Here is an 18,082-nt window from a genome sequence, read left to right as displayed (position 1 = left end):
ACTTAGGTTCTCGATCGATTTATTATATATTATTATTTTGCAACGGCGGGGGTTTACTGAAAAAATTCAAGCGAATTCATAATGAAATGATTTCCGGGTAAAATATAATAACATGTATCGTTGCAAATGCCTTTCATGAGTATAGGTACTTAAATAATATATGACCGGTCGTAGTGCGATATGAGCGGTATCCGCGCTAACGAGACACTCCCACGACAGGTGTTGGGACATGTTAATATTTACATTATTATAATAACCGTCGTCGTTTTAATACACTAATATGATAATATTAGTATTGTTGTTATTGTTATTTATTATGTGAACGCCTAATAAGTGTATCGAGCGTTGTTTATTGTGCAATTTTCGTTCGACACAATCATCATACACACACAAAAAGCAATTTACGGGCACTACAGCAGGTATGAATTATTATTATTATGCATAATATAATATAATAATAATATTATTATTATTAATATTACATGCACGAGGCGGTCGAAAGCGAGACGCCCGCGGGTCATGCAACATAATGGGCGTTCTAAAAACAAAATTAATCGACCGTTGATTAGATGGATGTACGCGGAAAATTTGATATTATGCAAAACAAAACGAAAAAAAAAAAACATTTGCGTGGTAGGACATTGGCGTTTTGTGAACAGCTGCGCGAGAAAGGTCTCGGCCAAAATATAATATAATATTATTATGACTGAAACAACGACTTGTTTCAAAAATAATGGACAACAACCGATATAGTTCTACACGATTATATTGTTACCGTGTCATTCGGTTGTAATATCATTTTTATAATTAGTTTTTCGATTATTTTCCATGTTGCACATAACTTTATGAGAGTGTATTGTCGATGAAATCATCGTTACCTGTTCACAACAATAATACGATATAATAATATATCACCGACGACTACTCAAAAGTATTGACCGATCGCCAGTCGAATTTACACACAAAACAGTTGGCCAATCGCCTAGCACACAACAATAATTATTGTACTGTCGCAGCTGTCGAAAAACGATTGTCGCCAGGCGTTCAAGTCTCTCTATTGTTGTCTACAGCTGCTATTACTGCGTACATGAAGGAACTGTGTAATGTAAAATAAAGAAACGGTTAATCGATTTTATGTAATAGTAAATAATAGTTTTTGAACTTGGAGCTCTGAAACGATTTGGGGGGCACTATAAACAGCTTTTGCCTATATCATACCTGATCACATTATAACGAAATAACGTCATATTATATTATGGTTCACGGTCCAGATGAAAACGACTCGGTTGAACTTTTAAATTAGCTCTCGACCTACATATTATACACGCAGAGATTAACGCGCAACGTTGTGTTAATTTAAAGCGAAAGCAGAGACCCGCCGGCGTTAATGGGGCTCGCACACTTGACGGGTATACACACAACGCAGCTGGTATATTATCGACGATAAGGATTAATGACGAACACGGGCTACGCTGCTACCAGTCGAACCTATATAACGTACAAGCATTGGCCGTTTCTTTAATTAAAATATATACTACAATACACAGCATCAGTATGACTCGCCAATAACTTTTGCGGGCGCGCATAGCGTTTCAAATCCCACGTTTCCACGTAATGTATTAAGGCTTGCTAAAAATCAAAGCCGCCGGCCAATTTATTTCACCATAACGAGCAGATGCCTCTAGAATATACGATATAAGATACACAAGAAAAAAAACCGGAAGGAGTTTACGGTGTAACGCGTTTGTCGACGATACAATATAATATTCCGTCTTTGTTTTATGATAATAATATGATCCCCGTGAGAGTCACCCAGTCCAAGTACAGATAAACTGGAGTGTAATTTGTTGATGATGAGTAGGTGAAGTGGAAGAAGATACATTCAAAGAGGTAATATACATTATAATAATAGACGCGTGCGGTGCGGCAACGCTTAAATCGATTTCTCTAGGCGTTTAGCGAATAACAGCTCTTCCCAGACGACAGCACTAGTAGTAATTATTTAACAGCTGTCGAAACAAAAGAATAATGTGACGACCCCGTAACCCGTCGTGGCCCGCTTAACGCTGACGTTGCATTGGCGGCCTCGAGGTGCATCGCCGTTATAATAAACCACAATCGGCTGACGTGGTGTGCGAGTAGGAAAACCGGCGAAAACTAAAATGTTGTGCTCGCTTTTGCGGGTATAAGTATTAATGGGCCCGTCGGTTTTATTTTTGTTTTCACAAATTGATGAGTAATAGTCCGGTGCTTATCGGGGCGGCGGCGATGATCAACAGCCCCCGGCAAGGTCGTCCGATACTCCTACACGCGCACTTACCTAATGTTATACTTGCGGAACGAATCCGCTCGTGTTCGGGCAAAAGGATGAAAAACACATTTGTATTTTTATAATACAGTGTAACGTACGCGCGATTATTATTACAAAGCAAGTATAAGTACACTGTCTTCGGCCGGGCTCCGCGGCCGGCAAAAAAAGTGAAAGGTATATTATAGGTAGGCATAACGAGCGGCGGCCCGTATGGGAAAATAATGAACGAGTTGATTCGTTTTTAAAAAGCGAAACGTTTTTCGGGCAAGGTCGCAGGCATGGGGCATTTCAAAATGTTCAGCCGTCCGAATTTCATTTACAAAATATTATAATATGGGAAAGAACTTTTGACGTTATCATACACAGATTAAGGCACGTACCTTGTACAGCTTGTCCTTGTTGTACCAAACGTCTTCTTCTTCCTCCGCCTGTACGGCAAATCCGACTGCCGATTCCAAGTTCAGGTCGTCCCGGGATCTGGACAGTATGCGCCGCCTAGATATCATGTCGTTGGCCACTGATAATGACGGACAGCTGTAAACAATAGAGAAAACATACTATTAATACCATATAGTCATTCGCTATGCTAATAGTAGCTGCGATACAACGCCAGTATGTCTAACAACGATGGAACCGTTTGCGGCACAGTTATTGTAATTTAACAGACATAAGTAATAATTATTGTAGATCTCTATAATAACTGTCAGTTGCGAGTCAACAGCGACCCCCGCCATTTTTGTGGGACTTGGGAAATTAACGTTTATGCGAAAAGACGGGTTGATATAGTTATCAGGTAGAGTAGGTATACCCATAATATCCTATCCAGGAATCAACTCGGTTCGCTAGTCAACGAATTCAGTCTAGTGCTGATTATCAACTATGTCCACTTGCCACGATATCCGAACTTTCAGCACAAGCTGTGTTACATTACATTCATACATTAAAAACGTTACATCACATGCATAAAATTGACTTATAAGAATATTAAGATTTTGCAAATAATATGTTTGTCAAGGTATCCCATCCGTGTGAAACGATTTTTTATCGCATGTGACTTGGCATCCGTCACCGATGTTCCGCAATCGTATACATAATATATAATTTTTTTATTTTGTCGAATTACAATAATAATTATTATACCATGGGAATAATATTCTGATTCGGTTGTTTCGGTTTTAATCGTCACCTCGCGTAATACTAAAATTATACAACTTTGGTAAAAAAAAAAAAAACAGTTCAAGGACCATTATGCCGGCGCACAGATAAACCGTTGTTCAAAAAAAATAAATAATTACACGGGTGACTCGGGCAGATTTACATGAATACAACGTGTGTGTGTGTGTGTATTCCAGACGTGCGACGACGACCAAATGTAGTACCTGGGCACACCCGACGAAAAGGTCATAGCATAATAAAATTACCGCACGACATCGGCTCCCCCTCGCACATTCTCCAGACCGACCGCTGATGGAAAGAAAATACAATTATTGTTATATTAATGTAGGTTTGTGTGTGTGATTATGGCCGTGGCAGCGAAAGTGTGAAAGAAAAATGCCAAACGCGTTTAATTGTTTCGAATCGTTGAACGCGCTAACGCCCATCTGTCTCTCGCCGTCGGCCAAAGCCTCTGTTCGTGTCGGATTGTATTTTTCGTCCAAAAAGTTTCCCCTGGATCCAATAGCAATTACAATTACCACCGCCGCCATCTTCCCAAATGGCAACCGCTTTGTTAACCTAAAGGTCGCTCCTACACGCACGCATCGCCTTACACGCCGCCGCGTTAAATTAAATGTCACAATATATAATAGTATTATTATGTTACAGTAATGGACGCGAGTGACGCAAGGAGACGCCACACCGTTTATTTATTAAGAATATTGTAGTAAGGGGAATTTTTAAATAAAACTTTAAATTTAGTTAAAATTTTCTGTCGTATAGATACATAAAAAAAAATTACATAATAATTTTTAATTTTGTATTCTAGAGGTGTGGCCAACAGATCACTCCCTCATCAAGCCATTCAAGCTGTGTACGTTCATATTGTTATTATCAACCCATTATCTTAAAAAAATAAAAAACAATTTTGTGTTACAAGTCTTTCAGGTCGATAACAGCTGGTAAACACTCCCCGCTGACTGTGGATCACATTCGTTTAAGTTTTGGTTAAGTCTTACAAGTGAAATATTTATATTATCATAAAATGTTAAAAATGTTTGTTAAGGCGTTAAAGGTTTTTTTATACAAAAATGTAAGTATAAATAGTTTGTTAGTTTGTACCTTACTAACAGTAGGTATTTCTTTTACATTATACTGATATTTTTATTGGGTCAATATCAATAACGATTTTTTTTTATAGTTTGTGGTTTTTCGTCGAGTGCGTCTAGACTGGAAACGCTCGCATGACAATATACCCGCCAGGCTATAAAGGTATGGTTCACCGCTACCACAATACTTATACTTGGGCTGGTTTGTGTGTATTTATTCAGTCCGTGTAAATATGCATAGGTATAATATATCAACCGCCAACCCGGCGGCCACCGTATATGTATGAATTCTGGCGATTTGTATGCCCGTCGTCCGCGCAGTAATACCAAACGGCTCCCAACGCATAACAATTGAATTTGTAGAGAAAAAAATAATAATGATAATAAAATAATAAAAAAATACATTATCCACCGCCGGCAGAATGACAAATTCCTAACGGCCCCGCCGACTTTCAAACGGTACACACATATCATCATGACGTTGTTATGAATGTATTATTATTATTATTATTGCGTTTGCAGAATTAATATTAAGTGTAAAAATTACACATATCGGACGCCGTGGGCCGGGCGACCGTGTAACTCGTGTGAACCATTTTTATTTTTTTGCTGTACATAAATAATAATATAAGGCATGCAATGTGGAGCCCAAACGGTTAGCGCGCGTAGGTACATCGAGGAGACTTTCTTTCGGTTGTGTAGATGAGGGAAATAAAATACAAATAAAAATACACAATTTGTGTTTTATCGGTAATTGTACCGCGGTCCGGTTTGACCGAATTCGCCGACCGTTGTAATTTTTTTTAATAATATAATTTTCCAGCGCTTTCGCGTACCGCTTTCGAAACGCCGTTACCCATTTTCGGTGTACCTACCTACCTATATTATGACGATTACCGAATCGATATACCTACTGGAAAAACGGACCGTTCCCATCTCTTTTTATTAAATTGTACGATTACAATAACAATAATAATAGCGCGCAAATTACAAGTTTGTATTTCTCCGCAAGCGAGCGCACGCGTGACAGTCTGTAAAAATCAGCCCGCGGTTCACACCACAATCGACGAAACAATAGAGCCGTACGGTATTGCCGGGTTGACACAAGAGTGACGATTACATTGAATTATATATTATTTTGTGTGTGTGTGTACGTTTGGTGGTCCCCATACACGAGAGTGCTCATAGCCAGCCGTGTATATACAAGGCGCGATGGTCGCTTTCCCCATCGAGTTGGTCGGTTCACAAAGAAAGTTCCCAAGCGGCGGTGGCGGCGGCGATGGCACAGTTACACAGTAGTAATGTATGTATATTAGCACACTGGGCCCTATTCGATAATGCAGCTACCGTAAGCCGATATCCGCCCTGCCGTCGTGTGTATAGGTATACCAGTAAACAGTTCCCACGCGGCCGTAATAGTCCAAAAAAACGGAAACCTTGGACAAACCTGAGACCGGCGTGAGAGTGAAGCGGTCTACGGTTTGGTAATTTTTTTTTGTTGAAAACATAACATAACATAACGTGATGGTGAAACCTGCAGTGGTAGGCTGTGATTGCCGCGGTTAAGTCATTGTTGCGGCGAGCTAAGTTCACACCACCAGGAAAACCTTGCCAAGTCAATAACGCCATGTGATGTTGTACACTTTTTAATAACATTATCATTGCTGCTCTTGCGTGTGTTCCTGAATGTCGCGTTAAGGTAAACGAAATACGGTAACGCGGTCCGATCGACGACCGTGACCGTTTGACTGGGATGTATTGTTTTTTTGTTTTCGCCATCATAAATTCGTTTTGCTTCCAACACATTTACCACACACACACACACGGGCGGATGGCGAATTAACGGGTTCGGTAAATACTATAATAATAATAATAGCGGATAATATAATATTATAAGCTCGTCCGCCGCGCAATAGATACCACCACGAGGGTTTACCATTTATAGACCTTCGAGTGTAGGACGCCTCGGACGTGTGGGACGAATTACAGCATACGGTATGATATTATATTATAGTTGAGATATACAACAGAGCGCCTATATGTATGTATATAATATTATATATGGTGGGCCGACCCCGTTGCAAGGGAATCGCATATTATATTATACCTCTATCGCTTGTGTGTGTGTGTGTGTGTACTGTGTGTCTCCTCTGGACGATTCGTCGTCGTCGTCGTCGGATGCATAATGCATTTTTATTTTTAAGCGCACATAATATAATATACGGCACACACGGTCGTTTTTCGGAACACATACTTGCGCACGGTGTACACATATCCGCCGATATCCTGGCATTGTTCGATTGTCTTTACCCGCTGGCCAGAAGAAAGCACGATTGTTTTCGAATAAACGTACACACACCAGTCGAGTTGGGTTACGGACGCCGACCAAGGGTTTGCCGACCCCCGAAGAACGGCATTCTTTGGGATGGATAGAGAGAAAATTAAAAAAAAAAGCGACTGTAGTAGTAATTTTTATCTCCCCTAAAAAAATCCCACTCAATCATTATGGCGTCGCGTCGCGTCCCCAAACAAGGATTGATAAATCGCCGTTCGTTTTTCCAATGTCCGTGTGGGTAATAATAATAATTATAACCGTTAGGCATAATCTTGTATTTATTTAGTTTGTAACGGACTTATTATTGTCCACAACATATCCGTACCGCCTTCGCCCACAAACGCTGTCCGCTGTCGACCGCGGGCACTGTTTATTTTTTTATTTTTTAAACGTCGCGTCGTAGTTGTCTTTTTCTAGCCGATCCTACGCTCGTTTCGGTGTCGGGTTAACGGACTTTGTGCCAAAACTCGTATGCACACAGACAAATACATATTTTATTATTATAAGAGCATCACACCGGGGAGGCGCGCGCACTGTATGTATACAGCATAACCTCGAGCCGTTTTTAATAACAATTACTTATGCAATTGCCGACTGTGATCCGGATGACATCATAATAATATAATACCGCTAACGAAAACGGTTCAGCCGAATCGGTTCGGAATCAACGAAACGGCGGCTGACGTTTGGTGTGATTGATTTCCAGCTATTATTACATGTTTATATACACGGTCAAAGCTGGGAGACCTTGACTCTGCCTAGGGAAGAAAAACGAGTGGGTCGGATGACACGACGGAATCGGCGTTGACCGGGAAACGGAAATAAAGTTTCACAACTTCCGCGGCAGAAGACTAATCGCAAAACGCCAACCGATACCTACAACAACATAATAGTATGATCAATCGTCGACCGTTTGCCAGGCTCAATGTTTTCCTGTATAGCCGCCGTGTGATGTTTGATTTTGAAAAAGTCATCACCCCTTCCCTTCCCACTAAAACGGCCGTTACCATATATTACCGGACTAACAATAATTTTGAAGAGTCCGTTTTGAAAATAATCATTTTTAACATACCAACCCAGCAATGGGATCTCGATTAAAACGTTCGGCATTGTTAGTGGGAGGCCACATCGACCCGCGGTTAACCCCGAGAAGTCGAGGGATAAGTATCTTGTGGTCGGGGCCTTTATTGTTGCGTTCAGTATTGTTGTCAGGAACTTGTCTGGAGCAGCAGCAGCGGCGGCGGTGGTGGCGGGTCGTCTTCTATTTAAGACGAACAAAACACAAACACCATCACCACCACCACAACCGCCAACAGAGTTCAATTAAATAAAACACAACCGACAATCGTCCGGCGCTGACCGCCTCCCCTACGGTTAGGGAACTTTATGTGCATACAATGGACGAGGGTACTTGGCGACCGCTATCAATCACGCTGCGGCCGACTAATTAATGAACGCGCCGAGGGTGGAGTGTGTAGTCTTCCTGCGCACCTATTCCCATAGCCTTTATCTTCTAGGTATAGGACGTATAACGTTATAATGTGTTTCGTTGGGAGACGCGGGTTTTGACCCCGTGCGTTGCCAGTGTTCTGGGGACGGGGTGGTTTAAGAAAACACTGTCGTCGATAAACCCTATATTATTATTATTATATAGTAGCCAGACGAGAATATACAGTGTTGTTAATCGGGTTACCGTCAGAGAAAAAAAAAATATTATCATCTATTTCGGTGCGACACATTAACGAAACCAGATCTCTCAATCCCAGCGATAACTTGCAACAAACAAAACTGGTTGTAAACACACATACGGTCTATCTTAACGCCGGAGGTTGCTTTGCATAATAATCGAACGTTGAATGATTAGAAAATTGAACCAGAATGTGGTCGTAAACAGGTGTGCCCAAATTAGGTACTTGTGCAAACAACCCGAAATGTCCTAGGGAAATGAAATCACTCATAACGTTATCTTAAGGGCGTCTTTGGTGGAATTTTGACGCAAAATTCATTTATCTTTACGAACGGTCCGATTTCTAAATTAATATCGATTAAACAAAACGAGCATGTAATATTGCAATTAAATCCCCATCATACTTAAGTAAATTACATTTATGCCTTTTTTATCGAACGCCATTACTGTAGATGTGGTATTTGAACGATTTTCTGAAAGTCTTTCCGAGAGCTCTCCCTTATTTGTTTCACTCACGGCGGACGTTGCAAGTAGCCACAACACTTGTGCCTGGACTTTTGAGACTTCCTCCAAAGATTTCCGGTAGTACACGGCAAAGTGTGATGTCCTGAGGCCGCGGCGATGACGAGTGGTCGCGCTGCACCGGTTTTCACTGTCGACGACGTCGGTTCGCCAAACGGAAGGAAGAGAAAGTCGAAAGCTACCGACACCGGTACTGGTGTTTATAAATTATTTTATGCACAAAACGCAAGCGTTGAACTGTGCATCTCGTTGCTAAAGTTGTAAGATAACACGAGAACAGGAGGAATTCCTCGTTTACATGCGTCTCGTTACACTGGAATCGATAATTTTTTTTCGACTTGTCCTGTGTAAACACATGAAAATTTATGATATATATATAATGTGATGTGCCGCCGCGTTGATCGATGGAACGTGCGTGAACGTTATATTTTTTCCATAGACAACAACCTTGACTCGATTAGCGCACGGTTTGATACGATGGGCAAGTAGTTTTTTTCCCTTCATATTATATACACACACTTGTTTGCATTGTTTTCTTAACGAGATCGATGAGTTTGTTTTATCCATAGTATTACTAGTTTTTTTTTTTTTTTACCCGCCGCCAATAACGTCAATCCACTCGGTAACGAGAAACGCGTACCTCGTGTAGTATTACATATTATTATTATTGTTATACACACACACACACACTGACCATATGGGTACAACGACTCTGGTGTGTATTTTTGCCCTTCTCCGGGGACGATGACCAAACGCTAAAACCAATTTTTTGGCACGCCAGAAAGGGAGGTAAAAAAAAAAATCAATAACCGATATCCATTCAACAGTCTTTTCGGTTGGACATATTAAAACTAAAAAAATATATACAATAACGCCGAACCGACAGAGACATAATATTATCATTCTTCTTTTTTTTTCCCCTCTTCGTTCATCTTCGGGAATAATTAATAGCGGTCGTGCGCAATACGGTGAGCGTTTCTCTGGCTTATTGTTTTCGGTCATAGTCACAGAGCCTTGTGTGAATGTTCTTCTGGTGTGTGTGTGTGTGGGAACGTTAAGACTGTTGGATATATTCACGACACCGCGTCTTCTTGTGTGCTTTGTGTGTACGTGATTTGGGACCGGACGACAAAAAAAAAATCGTTGTGATCGGAATTAATATCGTCGCGTGTCGAACCGGAAAGCTAACCGTTTTCCTCTCCTGCAAGCCGCCGTGTATGCACACCAAACACGGGCCGTGCATTTCATTACCAGTGAAAAAAAAAACAAAAAGAAATTGACAAAAAGTCAATTTTCTAACTTTCCTCGACGTCCGTCCAATTAGAAATTGTCTAGATGTAAATTTTCAAATCGTCGTTTCTCCAATACACATATACAAAATAATATCGTATTCCGATCAAACGCTGGCATCCGTTCAATGATTTCCAGGTGGTTGTTCATCATGCACGTTGGCGCAATTTGGACGTCTCTATGCGCCATATCGGTTAAGGACATAGACGATGATATCAACAACGATTATTAAAACAAAATATTATTCAAACCGCGGACATCATTTGCACACCACGGTATAAAAAAGAAAAATACTACATTGTACACAACATGATGTACGACCGTAGGCGAGACGATATTAATAGGTTTCAAATAAAATAAATAACGCGATAAATCTTACCCGCCGTTTATATGTTTTTTTTTTTTTTAAAGGACAACTGACCTATGTAGGCATCGTGAACAGTTGGCAAGCGAATTCGTCAGGGGCCAAGACTTTCGTCGATTGAAAAATTACACCTTATCAATTACCGGATGAAACTGCTGTCGTCGGCTTAAGTACCGGTCGATTCTCGCTTGTGGGTTTAATACCCTCGAACTACTACTTATACGTCACCGTCCTTGATGATAACGTGTGTACGTGATTGTTGTTCGATCGATTTTAGTGGATGAGAATCCGCGTTAAGACCATGACAACCGACGTATCTACCCACAGCCCACTGTGTAATTTTTTTTTGTATGTTTTGCCCGCGTGTGTTTGATTTTTTGCAAAAAATCTCCAAAACAACACTAATTATTATAATATATTATTCGCGTTTTTTTTTTGCTCGCTCGTCTTGTTCGACATTCGACCCGGCAAAATTCGCCGGCACGACATAACTTTTACAAACGTCTTAATGTGTTGTAATGTGCGAGTACTTTCACGGCCGGTGGCCAACTAGACTCGGTGGTAAGGCGGCCACTCGTTTGCCCCCGGGACACGTGCAAGACAAAACCCCAAATTACCAACAGCGCAAATTGTAATTTAAATTTTACGAGTATATATATATATATATATATAATTTGTGGCTATCCAACACGAAAAACAGAAATGTCTACGTTTCTTTAAACGGCTAAAAATTAAAAAAAAAAAACCACGGTTATCAAGGATTTTTAAATGGGACCATACGATTAAGCGCTATCAGCGATTCCAATGATTACAATACTATCATTTTTGATATTAATTAGCCACTAAAGCTATTTTGTTGTTTTTTCAGATAATCTATTCTAGATATTACGGACTATCTGGTGCGACTGTTTGATATTCAAAAACAATTTTCTCCTGAAAGATATGATTGCCAAAGTGTTTTTATGTATTGAGAACGTTTTAATGTTTTTATACGATCTGGAATTCTTGACTGTGAACTCCGAACGGATACCACTGGATAATTATTCCATTATTGGAACCGCCCAACGTTTGAATATCATTTAATTGCTTTGTTGTAGTGTGTGAATCGACAATCTATTAATAGTGTGCGAAACGTTTTCTTTGAAAACAAAACGCACACTCCGAGTGATGCGCTCCAGGAGATCATTGTGCGTTTTTAATAGTAAAATCTGGTGGTCGCCGTTTTAAGACTGCACAAATCCATTATGACGTGTTCCCAACAACCATCACGGGCAAATAGCGTTATTAATTTCTGCTAGTTTTTTGAACCCATTTTCCGATACAATAAAATATATATTATTTAATAGTTTAGTATTTGTGTTAAATTTGACGCGCGGTTGCACAATCCAGAGATTGATTACACACACACACAACTCATACATATTAATATAATATATTGCGTTCTGTGGTCAATAAAAGTAAAACCGGGCCCGAAGGCGTTATGATTGGGTACTTGTCCTCGTGGCTGCTACACGGCGAGCCGTTACGTTCACCGTACGAGAAACAGAAAATATATTATTTTAAAATTACATTAAACCCCCTTTGAGTCCGCACAATATATATTTTTAAAATAAAAACATAAAATACTAATTAATTTTTTTTAATTTGTACGGTACTGTTATTTTATTGCCGGATATATCTACTATAAAAAAAATATAGTATAATTGTATAATATATAATAATATATATATTTATATATATAATTATTAAACTGTTACACTGTTTTCGGTTCATGTGAGACATTTAATTATTCACTTTTTATAACAGACAGATTTTGAATGAAAATTAAATATATTAACTTCAAAACAGCGTGGCGGCAATGATTACCTAACCCCTTTACGTTAATCACCCTTAAAATGTAAGTACTATTGGTGCAAACGGTGACTTAAACTAATCGCCTCGTTTAAAATGTACAAGAAAAGACGTATTTTTAATTGTTTCTTTTATTTATTCGTGTCTACCATTGACCAAACGGACTTTGATGTATTAACTTGAGAATTTTTTTTTTAAAATATTTAAACTGCTGGATATAATTATGCAATATAACAAAATATGATCAGTGGTATCGGGTGGGAGTTTTCAAAATGTTTACCTCATAAGTGTTGGGGAGTATGCCCTTATACTCTTTATACCTCCTATGAGGTGTAGGTGTTAAAATATTTGCCTCTATAAGAATTTTTAAACTAATCCCTCTACCGAGAAGCAGCAAAATTGTAATTTTTTATTTTTTTTTTGTCGACTTACCGATAATGTTGTTTGTTAGTCGTCGACACTTATATATTATGTTTTTTCGATCGAAAAACTTCTTTGCACCGAGTGTCGGTCTAATGCAATGATAAAATTGTCATTGGGGTGGAAAAATTCACAAAAAAAAAAAAACTGTTAAAAAAAAAACTACACGCGGTACGGGGATACGATTGTAGAGCACACGGTCGAGACGTCGTCGGATACTTGTAAGCGGATTGTGAAAAACCAAAAACACAACAAATCAAATTCAAAACACATACACACGTGGAAAGACACGACCGGAGGAGAGAGTTCGGCTCTGACGTCGTGCGACTGTACCGGACGGCGCGACCACCACTTCTGTCAGCGTTGTCGGCCGCTTGCACAACTTTCCTCCGTAGCGCCACAGCCACAGCCATCGCCATCGCCACCTCTCCCTTCCATCGATGACAATCTAAATATACACACACACACACACATAGAGCCGGGCGCGCGCGCGCCTCTGGGTTTTTAACTCTTTCTATTCCGCGTGTGCTCTCTTCTCGTCCGGATTAAACGTATGCATACATACATTATTATCACCGTTCGTTATTATTATTATTATTATTGTTATATCACACACGACCGTAGGTTGCGGTAACCGAGTCTCTATATAAATGCGCGTTTAGTGGTCTACACTAAACGCCTGACCATGGTATTATACTTGTGTGCTATTGCATATCACCACTTTTTTTTTTATAATATTATAGTTTTTAACACAACGGCGACGTAAGGGTACATCGTTTTTTGTTTTTTTTTTAATAAATATATACTTAATACCTTTTTTTTTTAGATATATACAATTAGTAGTAGAATTTAGGGTTAATTTATTTACAATCTGTACGACTTGATTGAAGGGAACATCCATTGACACTACTTCAGATGTGTAAGTTAATGTTTTATTAAACTAGTGTGTGATGTGGTTTATTTTTATTTTTTTATATATTTACATTTGGGTTGAGAAGATCTCTGGGCCATTTATGCGGCCTGGTGGGTTCTCAGGAAGAGTGAGGGAAGATAAATTAGATATTAATGGGTTTTGGTGATTAAAAGTCTTGTTGTGGAAGTTTTTATAGAATTAGATAGCTAGATCAGGTATTGTTGGAATTTTTAAGTCGTTGTGAAGGGTTCGGTTGCTAACATACCATGGAGCATTAGTAATGAGGCGAATTAATTGCTTATAAATGAGGAGTTTTGTATTAAGGGGTAGTTTTGATTTTAGTAGTTGTCTGAGTTGATGTAGCCTGATGAATTAATAAAAATTCATTCGATTGGCTGACCCTTACGCCGCCATTTTGTTTTTATCATCGATAACCTAGTATATAGCTTAAGCCATGCGCCCGACATGCAGTTTTCCCACGTCGTTCGGGGCTGATAACGTGGTGGAAAAAAACCGTGATTTAACTGAGGACTCATTATTATAATTGCCCGGACAAAGAAGGGACAATAAATACCAGTGTCACTTAATGACGATTACAATTTGTAATTAATAATAAAATTAATTTATAGGTACCATAGATTAATTAAGGCCATTTGCCACAACATCGCCGGACCTTGGAGTGGAGTGTAAAAATTCGATTTAGGGGAAAATAAACATACCATTGAAGTTGTTATTGACATTTTAACGAAAACTCAAAAAAAACTAAGTTCAATAATATCTGTCTGCTGGTACAATTTAGTTAGAACATTTCTGGGAGATATTTTAGATCGAGGTTCTCATAGGATTTTACTATACTGCCGTTGAATTTATATTTAATTACATTTTAAAGCTATAGAATAATCGTTGTGCTAAAGTTCTACTTTCCAGGCATAATTTAAATGCCGGTCAAATGTCTTAATACATATATGTCTACAGCTGTGATGTCCGATCACTATTACAAAATTGCAACTAATTGATGATATTACGTAAAAGCAATACATTTATCAATAACTATTTAAGTACCTACTCTCAAAATGTTTTGATTGAATAATAAATGAGCTGTGACCAACAGAATGAAAGATTGCTGCAAAGTAAAACAGCTTATACATACTACAAGTAAAACCTTGAAATGTCTCGCGTTAGCAATAATCGCAGAATTTATATCTATTGATTTGTATTGATAAAACTACCTTCGTATATCTCAAAAATCGTAAGTCTGAATGTTCTGGTCATACAGGAAATTCGGTCTTTTCCATTAAAAGTCCTTTGGCGAAGTCCCAAGTAAAAATAAAAAAAGCTTAAATGATGAGTCATGATTTCAAGGCAAATTTGATTTAACATTTAAATTCAAAAATATATATAGGTATGCGACATTTCATTTCAAAATTTAAATAATCATTTATACCCATAGTATAGGTAAAAATATAAGCGTTTATTTTTCAATGTCAGTTAAACTATGATGTAATATATCAATTTAATATTTTAACAAGTACATGCAATTTGTTTTTTTACGGACAATAAGACTACACACTTGTGCCGGGAGAATTTTTTTTTTTTTAATTTTAATTTCTATAAACGCCCGCGGCTGTAAGATAAATTACATCTGTGGCTCGAACTGTCGCTTGATGTATACATTGTACAGTGCACATAGTTCTCGATCAAACGTAAATCGGTAAATGCGGATTATGAAAGGGTTGCCGGTTGTCCGAAAACAGTACACGCGATTATTTCACAAATGTAATTTATGGAACTCATTAAGAGCCGAACAAAACATAAAAACAGCGCTCGAGGCTTTATACTGTATTCGTACACAGAAAATATACATAGTTGGTCCAACACAATATATTTCTAGTTGGAATAACCAAATACTATAAATGATAATACCGGAAGGCTAGGTCTAACTATAGCATTTAGTCTAACTAAATAAATAGTCGGACCAACTAAATTTTTAGTAAAAGCAACAATGTTTAGTTGAGTCAACTATATTAACCATAATTTTAGTTACTATGACTAACTATGTATTTTTTCCATGTATACATTTTCAAACAATGCTTTGAGGGGGTAGTATTTTGGAAAAACCTAGCCGTTGATTTTTTTTTTCGCAATTAACGCCAATTGCTGAAGTAAAACGGCCACCGACTGATAACAACAATAATAATATATCATTTTAAACGATCTGCATCTTCTGCGGCGGTATGACGTCGCTGGGCTCGTATCGTACCTTTATGGAGTACTGTATACCTACATACTGTGCGTTAATAAAATAATATAGGATATTATGCGCTTTGGGAACGTGTGGAAACTATAAATTACACTATGTGCGATACGTTTTACTTGGCGGTTATCAATTCCATTGGGTTTCGACCGACTACGTTAAAAGTCCGTGTGTGCCCCGATGAAGCGCGGCAATGAAACGATCAATGGACACATAAATCCTCTCCGCCTGCAGACCGCGACCGGCAGGTACAACCAATAAACGTTGTTGGGTAAATAGCAAAATATGTGTTTTAACGATTTATTTTCATTATTATATATATATATTGTTTTTTTTGTTTAAACGGAGATTTACGATTTGCGTCCCGAGTCCCGGTCGCACTTTACTCGGATGTGGATTTACCTATATACTATAATAATAATAATATAAACGCTCTTTCTGTTTGCATTGCACGGCAACGCGCGGGCATACCGCACAAATCAAACCGGAATGACCTATCGGATCGCCGGGATTAATATATACTGAACTTACCTATACTTAGAAGTTATAAGAGTATATATATATATATATATATATTGATTTCTACCGATCACGTACGCGACCGATGTGATTTTCCCTTGTCCCATTCGAATTTCAACGGATAACCCGTTATACGGGTACATAAATACATGTGTGAATAAAAATTGTATAATACACACATGCGAGTAAACCTTATACAAACACCAATAATAATAATAGGTAATAATGTGGAAACCGCAACACGCTGTGTTAGCCGAAACAGGCGCGAACCAATGAAAATGTAAATTAAAAAATGCCTAAACTTCACGCGCGGTTGGCCGTTCGCCTGAGCAAATAATAAATTACTATTATTATACACACACGGTGGGAGCGATCCCCAATTACGACCTACCGTAGACTCATTACTGTCTACTAGTCTATACTTACTCGTCGTGTACCACCTACTAGTGTAATGATGAGACGAGTAGATATATATATTTATATTGTTTTTTTTTTCAACTTACAGCGCCTCAGTTTGATAACAAAATTTCGATTGCGGTGCGAAACGTTTTTGATGGATTGGGTTCGATCAGTGCTTTAATATAGTGTAAAATCAAAAACCACATTTTTCTGGAACGCACTGAACACCGAAATAACGTTGAAATATGTTTAAGACAAACGTCGAACCAGTGCAGTGGTGGTGCGTTGAACTTATTAATTTTTAACCATAGACTTGTACACTTGTACTTATACCAACAATTTCTTATTGAGTATGGGTGGCACGATTGAAATCTCGGTAATCCTAATACCTACTTACACTTAAAATTGAATAACTGTTGTTATGTTTTCTAATATCAACAGTTCAATAAAGGTTCATGTTGTAAAGATTTACCGCGTTCAATGAACAAGGCGGTTTAAACTCGGTTAACACGCTTTTTAACACGCTCTATAAAGAACTATTGGCGATTTGGTGTCACTTAAGCGCGATGAGTAAAACTAATTTTAAACGTCATTGTTGTGCATCTTATTATCTGGGTAAGTGCACAACGTCATGTAGTATACGTGATTCATTTTTCTTTTATACTATCGCAAATGTTACAATTATATAACAAAGAGCTTTACTCAACCATTGCCTGTGTTACCCAATAAATATAAATTTAGCAGACGGTAGTGCAAACGAGTACACGATTAGGAACAGAAAGTGGAAAACAGTTTTTCTTAAATAGATTTAATCAACCGCGACAGTTGTTTCGATTTAAAAAAGACACAGGCAATTATGCATAGCCTGTGCATAGTCTGTTGAACTCATAATACACATAGCCGTACTATGGACACACACAGAATAATGCATGAATTTTATAATGAAAATTTGT

The 18,082-nt window shown here is 38.4% G+C and overlaps 1 protein-coding gene across 3 annotated transcripts in view; it reads right to left on the bottom strand.

Moving 5' to 3' along the window:
- LOC126834242 (uncharacterized) overlaps positions 1-18,082 on the bottom strand; it is a 108,273-nt gene that overhangs the window by 45,925 nt on the left and 44,266 nt on the right. For 2 of the 3 annotated variants that reach the window (XM_050566023.1, XM_050566024.1), the window contains exon 2: positions 2,692-2,845. In XM_050566023.1, the coding sequence (XP_050421980.1) occupies positions 2,692-2,845 (154 nt within the window). Of the gene's footprint in view, positions 1-2,691; positions 2,846-13,056; positions 13,412-18,082 lie in introns of those variants that run through there. The other variant, XM_050566025.1, reaches the window with a different exon arrangement.

This window comes from Adelges cooleyi, unplaced genomic scaffold (genome assembly GCF_023614345.1).
Source record: "Adelges cooleyi isolate 19-005CV unplaced genomic scaffold, UGA_ACOO_1.1 ACOO_flye_CR_arks_rails_tigmint_CR_PRNA_21, whole genome shotgun sequence".
Classification (NCBI taxonomy): domain Eukaryota; kingdom Metazoa; phylum Arthropoda; class Insecta; order Hemiptera; family Adelgidae; genus Adelges; species Adelges cooleyi.
Note: the sequence above shows the minus strand (reverse complement) of the source record. Positions and strands in the feature narration are given on the sequence as shown.